At 46.2% G+C, this 8070-nt stretch overlaps 1 protein-coding gene across 1 annotated transcript; it reads right to left on the reverse strand.

Moving 5' to 3' along the window:
• Positions 1-909: 909 nt before the first annotated feature.
• On the reverse strand, positions 910-2230 carry tcimb (transcriptional and immune response regulator b). The gene has a single exon (XM_040196310.2). The coding sequence runs from the start codon at positions 1838-1840 to the stop codon at positions 1538-1540; it is 303 nt and encodes a 100-aa protein (XP_040052244.1). The 5' UTR covers positions 1841-2230; the 3' UTR covers positions 910-1537.
• Positions 2231-8070: the final 5840 nt, after the last annotated feature.

An 8070-nucleotide genomic window follows, 5' to 3' on the forward strand; every position in this document is an offset into this window, starting at 1 on the left:
CGAATATTAAAGCAGTCAGCATCCACCCAAGTGATGGGTGTGTCGACCTCTGCGCCCTGATGCGCACCCAGCCTCCGATGAGACACCACCATCACCTCCACGGCGGTTCACAATGATGAAGGGAGCGTTTATGCTCATTTTGAGGGGGGGAGAATCAACGGGTGAGGCAGAGAAGCCTCCAACAGGCTACACGGGCTCTTATCTCGAGAGCGCGGATGATTAAAAGGACTCCAGCACAAACATGTTGTGAGGCGAAAGCCATCCAGCCCCCACCCTCGCAGCCCAAACAGGGCTAAACTGGTTTGCACTGGTCTGGTGAAGCACACACAATGCGGTGAGGGAAACCCAATGAAAGATTAACCAAGTTCTCTTTCATGAGTAAGTGTATTCCCTAATAATACTCTCATTGCATAACAATATTCCCACATATGTGCTCATAATAAGACTATTTTATTAGATTTTTTCCTTGAAATGTACCCAATCAACAATTACATGACTGAACGCGCTGCAGAACAGTTGTTACTCTTTAGTGAATATATTCATCTACACCAAACCCCACAGGCACAAAGTCAAGACGACCACTACGTGACCTGCTTATGATTAATAAAAAGGTCACGGCTGTGGGGCAGCAGGTGATTTGTTTCATGTCAAATTTCTCAATTTTAAATCAAAATGAGGAGGTACTTTTAACCTTCATGCAATACACTGTCAATTATATTCTTAAAATTCATGAAGCCGGGTCTCTTTTGTTTGATTTTGCGGTCAGCTTTCCACCTCACTGGTCCTCAAAGATCGACGTTACCGTGATGCACCAGAATTCTGCTTAGAAACATCAAATAACCTGATGTGTGTGTGAAACAATTATGTAAAATACTTGTAACTCGTAATAACGACAAACAAGGTCTCAGATTTTGTATATAAAATAAATTATTTATTTTTTTAAAAATGTACAAAAGAACACATCATAAATGCACATCACATGGTCACAAAGGTTGTGTGACAATAACAACATCAGTGGCCCCCCAACGAGTATTTTTTCGTATGACAAAGACAAACTTAGAGACAAGGCATTTGTTCTTGACAGGCATTCGTGTTGGCAGATTCTTCAGCACCATAAAGTCTCAGATTGCAGCTGTGCACCAACCATCAGCGCGGCCACGCGCACCTTGCACGGGCGGGCTGGGGGTTGGGGGGGGGGGGGGGGGGTCGCTGCTTCACAGTCGGGCATCCAGAGGAATGAGTCCATGAAACCAAGTCTCGGTGCACACGTGTGCATGTGCCCGTCAGTTCGGGGAGTCCCTCCGGCTCCAGCTAGAGGGACCCGGTCACCTGCGTCCGGCCCACGAGGCCGCGACGTGTGGCCCCTCTCGGCGTGGTGCGGAGGCGCGCTGCGGCGGCGTTGGGGGGGGGCGCGCGCTGCAGGGAGCGCATCTCGGCGGTGCCCCAGTCGCACGGGCAGCGTTTTCACTCTCGGCTCAGGCGCGAGCCCGAGAGACGCCGGGCGGGGCAAAGAAAAGAGAGGAGCGCTCGAGCGCGGTCAGCGCATCTTGAGCAGCTGGCGGACCATGCCCGCGATCTGCAGGAACTTATCCTTCTTCCTCTGCTTCAGAGCCATCAGAGCCCGGGCCGTCTCCTCCGGGTCCAGGGTGTAGGAGAAGATGCTCCTCACCCTCTCCTCCGCCTTCACGTCGCCCGTTTTCTGGAAGAGCCTCATCACCGACTCCTGGTTGACGTTCTCGAAGATGTTGGGCACGGCCTTCTTGCGGTGCGCCGTGTCGAACTTGTTGCCGCGGACGCAGGGGCTGACGCGGCGGCATTCGGCGGAGACGTAGGAAGACATCTTTGCCTTTTTCTCTTTGTTTGGGGGGTGGGGGAGCGTCTCTCTCCGTGGGGGACTCGTGTGTTCCACAGCTTGCCCAGCGTCTCGGCAGAGAGGAGCTGTGGGGAGCGCGCTCCGTGGGCCGCCGCGGCTCGAGGCTTTCGGTGAGCGAGGGAGTGAGAGTGAGCCGGGGAGCCGAGGCGCGCGGCCTTTATAGGGCTGCAGTGGGAGGCGCGCGCTGCCGGCGCGCGCTCCCAGCTGTGACGTCAGCAGTCTCTGAAGACAGACAGAGACGGCGATGTGCAAAGTACCCTTCCTGTCCGAGGAAACTCCGAGATATTACACAGCGCTGTGATATTAGACACAATAAAACATAAACCCGAAGGCCAATAAAACGTTTGGAGTAGTTTCATTTCACTAATGAGAATGAAGTTTAGATTTTTTCCTATCCAGTTTAACTATGCAGAACTGTGTCAGGGTAAACGCACTATATTAGGCCTCACAAACCCCATAGAAATACACATAACTCTTTATGGAGAACAAAGACCTTTACTGTTGAAGTGGACTTGGGGCGGCTATAGGTTTATCCTCTCGATTCAATACAAGCATCTTAATAAAAGTATTATCCAAATCACTTGAGTGAAAAGGACATGCAATATATGCCAAGTACATGGGTAAAAATTACACTCTAGTCGACAAAAAGAAGAAATGCAGATTAATATAACATAAAAAATAATGCATACATTGTCATTACAAGAGATCTCTGAGTAACATGATGTTTTAGCTCATCTGAGTTTTCTGAATTTCTTCTTTCACTTTGTCGTTGTCGGCACTGAAGAAGTATAAATTAAGAATATTGTTTCTGATATGATATCCGTAACAGAGATGTTCTTCTCCTCTTTGACATTTACACCAGCTGGAGCTCAGAGTGCATAAGACTTTCTGTACACGGCCCCTTCTGCCTTTTTCATGTGACACTGTAATCAACGTGAGGTTCATTAGCCGTATTTTGTTGTGTAGTGTGTGTTTTTTGACTGTTTCCCAAACAGACGATAACATCTCCTTTTTCTGCTTAGCAGTGCTAAAAATAAGTCATTTTTGGCTTCGACGTGGCAGGGTGAGGGAGTTCTGTTTACAAGCGGAGTCGACCCGCGGGCCCATGCAATCCAGCTGATTTGTGGTGATAAGGCTGCAAGGCGTTCCCCCCCCTGACAGGCAACTCTCGTGATAAACAACAAGTGTCAGCCTCATGCCGGCGTCGCTCTCGTGCTTTCTTTTCTACGAGTGTGACACCAAGCCAGCCCCTTAAATGGAAAATAAAAGTCCAACTCGGGGGCAATGGCCATAAGTGACGCAGGAAGTGTATCGTTTCCTTCCAGGAGTCTGGACAATGAAGTACGCTCGGCATGCGGCGTTGGCTTTATATGCTGAGGCGAGCAATAAAGCAAAGACCCCGGGCTGAGTCTGAGGTGAAACAATACCCAGTTCCTCACCGACAGCATTTGTTTCAGGCCCTTCAGAACAATGTGTCGCCACAGATGCCTATCGCTCTTGAACTGGCGTGGCAGATATGACCGGAGAGAGACAAAAGACAAAAGGGGTCGGATGGTGGAAGCTGCATATTTAAGACCCCAAAGTTGCACACCATTGCACGAGAGACGGGCAGCACCCGATGAGGCTTCGGCGAGGTCGGCACAAGCTGGAGCCTTGAGGTGCTCACCTTATCCTTCCGGACACATCCGCCGTTCATGCTTATCATGACAAAATGGACAATAAATTGAACCGGCGGGGACAACGTTCTGAAATCTCTTTCCTTCATGAGACGGAATGTTTTCTCCTGAGACGGTAGATCTACACAAGCCAACTCCCAAATGTCCAGGTCACAGATAAGAAAAAGCATGTTGATTTAGTTATCCTATTAATTATGTAACACCAAGGAAAATCAGTGTATTGCGTTACTAATCTGGGCTAATTTGGCTGTGATTACCTTTTTTATGGTTATAGTACACGTCTACGAAAGCATGTCCAGATAGATTTTGCCTTTAGCGTTTAGATGGCTTGAGACTCCTTTTTTCTCTAGAATATCTAAAGATTGAAATAGAGAATGGAAATTTGGGATCGAGGAGGGAGATTGTATTATGCATCAGTTGGCCCAACACAAACATCTTCAATTGGAGCCTTACATCAATCACTGAGCCAATATTTTCTATAATCTATTATCTATCTGATGATATGTAATTCACAGCAGTTCCCTGAACTGTTCACGCTTAATACATTTTTATCTCTTCTTATTCTAGCAATTATTAAGACTTGGAATCAGTTGCAAAGACTGATGCCGCTGGATTTGTTCAGCTCACCTCTTTGAATCATGTTTTATGTTCAGGAGGCCAGGACTATCAATCAGGCAAAGGTGTTGACATGTGTGTTCCCCAGAGGTTATACACAGGGCGCTAAGCTCATGTCATTATCAGCTCTAACTGCAATATGAGAACAGCCCTGAGCTTTCAAATGTGGCACGCTTACGCACACCAGCATGCACTAAAAGGTATTGTCTACAAAGCAAGGAGAAGTTCTGATAACAACAGGCGAAGAGGGAGCGAGACTTCAATCTCTTCTCAGGTCGACATTACTCAACTAGATTATGAGGAACACGGAATCAAAATCATGGTAAGGAAATCTAGATTAACTTTGGGGACACAAGTGTCAAAAATAAAAGAGTCAAAACACAGGTTGGAATGCGGTCCAAGACACCAAACGTGTTTACTCAAAGAGGCTCCAACAACGACTCTGCGTCTGTCTGGAAAGGCGTCAGACACATTGCCAACCACAAGGATCACAGGACTTAACCACTGCAAGTGGATCACTGACTTCCTCTCTGACGCAGCGTGCGAACCATCATCTGCTCCTCTCCCTGTGCACCGACAGCTGCAGCTCCAGTCACCAGTCCTTCAAGCTCCTGATGTTTGCAGATGACACCAACTTCATTGGACGTGGTGCGGAGGTAACAACTTGGAACTCAACGGCGTAAAGACATCAGCTCCGTCACTATGAAGTCTCAGCAGAGGTTGTTTTTCCTGAGGCAGCTGAAGAAATTCAACCTGCCAAAGACGATGATGGTGCACTTCTACACGGCCATCGTTGAGTCCATCCTCTGCTCCTCCATCACCGTCTGGTACGCTGCAGCCACAGCCAAGGACAAGGGCAGGCTGCAGCGTGTCATTGGTTCTGCTGAGAGGGTGATTGGCTGCAATCTGCCGTCCCTCCAAGACTCGTTTGCCTCCAAGCCTGTAGCCGACCCGTCTGACTTTTTGAGCCTCTTTCCTTTGGCAGAAGGCTGCGGTCCATCATGACCAAGATGGTCCCCAACCCCAACTTACCTATTCCAGTAAAACGTGCAATAAATGACAAACAATCTGCGCTGGGGATATTGCAAGAAGCAAAATAACAGCTGTTACAACATATCGGTAAACAAAAGGAAGTGATTCATGGGAGCACAGATACATGCACTTCTAATAATAGTCACGCCAGGCTTTGTGGGTGCAGTAAGAGAATGCATGTCTTATTTAATTTGGTGTATTTTTGACCTACCATGATCTGCTGGCAGACACCCAGCATGTCTGTTTGGCAAGTAAACTGTTTATGTGGGATTAGCACATGAAGTAAAGGTCATTTGGGGAAAGTGACTCTTGTAAGTGCATTGCAGGGACAGTAAACACAGCTACTCATGGGGGCCTTTTCCACAGGGAAACGATAAGGAGCCCAAGTCAAGACAATAAAAACCAGACCCTGCAAAATACTAATTAGTATCCTAGAGAAATTCATTTTTTCTAGTAAAACCAGTGATCCCTAATCTCCTATTATTTAAAAATCAGAGAAAAGTATAACAAATTGAACATACTGTACAAACAGCTGCCTCATCAGGAATCAGGAGGAATCAGGAATCAGGAATCAGGAAAATATTCATATAGAATATTCTTATTTTGTGTTTTGTGTCTTGTGTTTGGAGAATGCATGCAATGCAATTCAAATGTGGTAATTGCCCCCAAACTCACATGCAGTCTAGTCTGCGCATGAAGATTAAATGAACCTGAACCCACCAGCGCAAGGTTCCATTACAGTGAACCAGCTCAATCAGGCTGCTGTTGCTTGGTTCACAGCTGACAGCCCTGCAGGAGCCCACGGGGGGAGATCTACTGTCCTCGTGTGCGGGCGATGCTCCGACATACACAAGGTGCAAGGAGAGAGCTGTGCACCCATAGCAGCCCTTTGTTTTGCTTCTGAAATGAACTCAAATATCAACAACTATTGGGCAACAACTTTGTACAGACACGTAACCCGGAAGAGGGCTTTGATGACACAATCATCTGAATTGTTTTCAATAGCACCATAAGCAAGTTTTAATTTATTCAGTGAAATTTCCTTTATTGGTCCAGACATTCATCTTCCTCATAGGAGGAATCCAACTATTGGATACATTTCCATAGAATTGGTCTCATAAGTACAAGGTGCCTCGAGACTAGATTAAGAGGATTTTTGTGGAGTTATGTTGGTAAGCATTTGGGCCCAATTTGAATGTGATCAGTACTGACTAAAGACAATGGGAAACACAAAAACGTGGGGGACATTCTTGCAAAGGCTTTGCGGTGAAGGTTCAGAGGAATACCGTCATCGGCTCATACTTCAGATCAGCATGGAGACCAAAACAGCCGTAAGCCCACATGCCCGTATCCACGGTTACAGTTTCTGTTCATTGTGAGCTGAGCCTGCGGAGCAGTGCAGCAAAGTGTCCTCCAGCCATTGTGTGAGGAAACCCTAGATGCACCGCAGGTGACAGCTCAGCAGGAGCTCAGATATCGTGCTGTCGCCATGGCAATGCAGTGCGAGCAACAAGAGAGTTGGTGTGCGGAGATGGAGAGGAAGGAGCACGCCGGGTTGACTGGGTCTCCATAACACTGCACCAACAAACCAGCGGTGACTCAGTCGTGGATACACTATAACATCCTGTTTCACTGAAGGGAGGAAGCAGTCTCAATGCAGCCGGGTTAATCTGGAACCTGGAAATGGTGACGATACAATTATTATAATCATTCATCATGTTGCTGGAACATTTGGTATCAGAATTAGGATTATATGGGGCGCATCTTTATGTTTTCTTACGCACCATTTTTCACTCAGTTTGGTTTGTAGAATACACAATTAAAATGAACAAAATAAACTGTAAGTACATACTGTACTTTCCCCTCCATTTTAACCACTTCATCACCACCTTCACACTTCACTTATTCATCCAATCCATCTGCGCTTGTGGTGGAAGAAGACTACAACATCTATACATCGACAGCCAGCAGCAAGCTTCTTCTGAGATATATTTATACTCAATGCATGTGATGTGTTAACACCTTGGTTATGCTAAAAGGATGGAGGCAGGCAAGGAGGTCCCAGACCTGAGGGAAGACTCAAGGTGCTTACAACAGATGTTTAGATTTAGGACTATGGCTGGAGACACTCACACCTTCTCCTTCCTCCACGCAGCCATGTTACGCAAAGACAAATGGGATCAAAGAGAAGAGGTGCTCTGAGATCCTTCTGATCAGATGGTTCCCACACAGCGGCTGTCATTCAGAATTGAAGTTGTGATTAGGTTTAGACATTAATCTAATAAAGTATTATGGCATCATTATATTTTTACTATTACACACTTTAGTTGGGGAATTCACACAGACACTGTGAGATTTCCAGCAGAAACACAGTCTCCTATTTGTCAACAACTGTCCAAATGGACGGATGTGAGATGGTCAAATATGCTGACCTTGTACTAAGTTAACAGTGCCACAGAGAACCATATGAATGGGGGACGAGGTCATATGAGAGAGTCTGGAGGGGGAACAAGCAGGTCTGAACTGATGAACAAGTCATCTGTGAATATCTGACACAATGCACCCTGTGAGAGGAATTGTACCTTGTGTCAAGTTCCTTTTTGCTTTTTAGTGACACAATGCTAACAGAAATGTAAGGGTTGCACAAATTACCGGGTTCCATTATACATATTTTCACGCCACATTTCTTTTTGTTTAAAGTTGCTCATTTTCTTGTTAAGAGTGTGACAGTAAAGATTCCTTTAACGCAGTGATTCTGTCACAACCCACTTCGGAGGAAGAAAAGATGCCAAGCCCCACCGCCCCAACATAATTATACAATTTTTATTAAAATATTATTTTGTGACTGCTCCATCAATGCTTTAAAAAAAATAA

Source organism: Gasterosteus aculeatus, chromosome 13, assembly GCF_964276395.1.
Source record: "Gasterosteus aculeatus chromosome 13, fGasAcu3.hap1.1, whole genome shotgun sequence".
Taxonomy (NCBI): Eukaryota; Metazoa; Chordata; class Actinopteri; order Perciformes; family Gasterosteidae; genus Gasterosteus; species Gasterosteus aculeatus.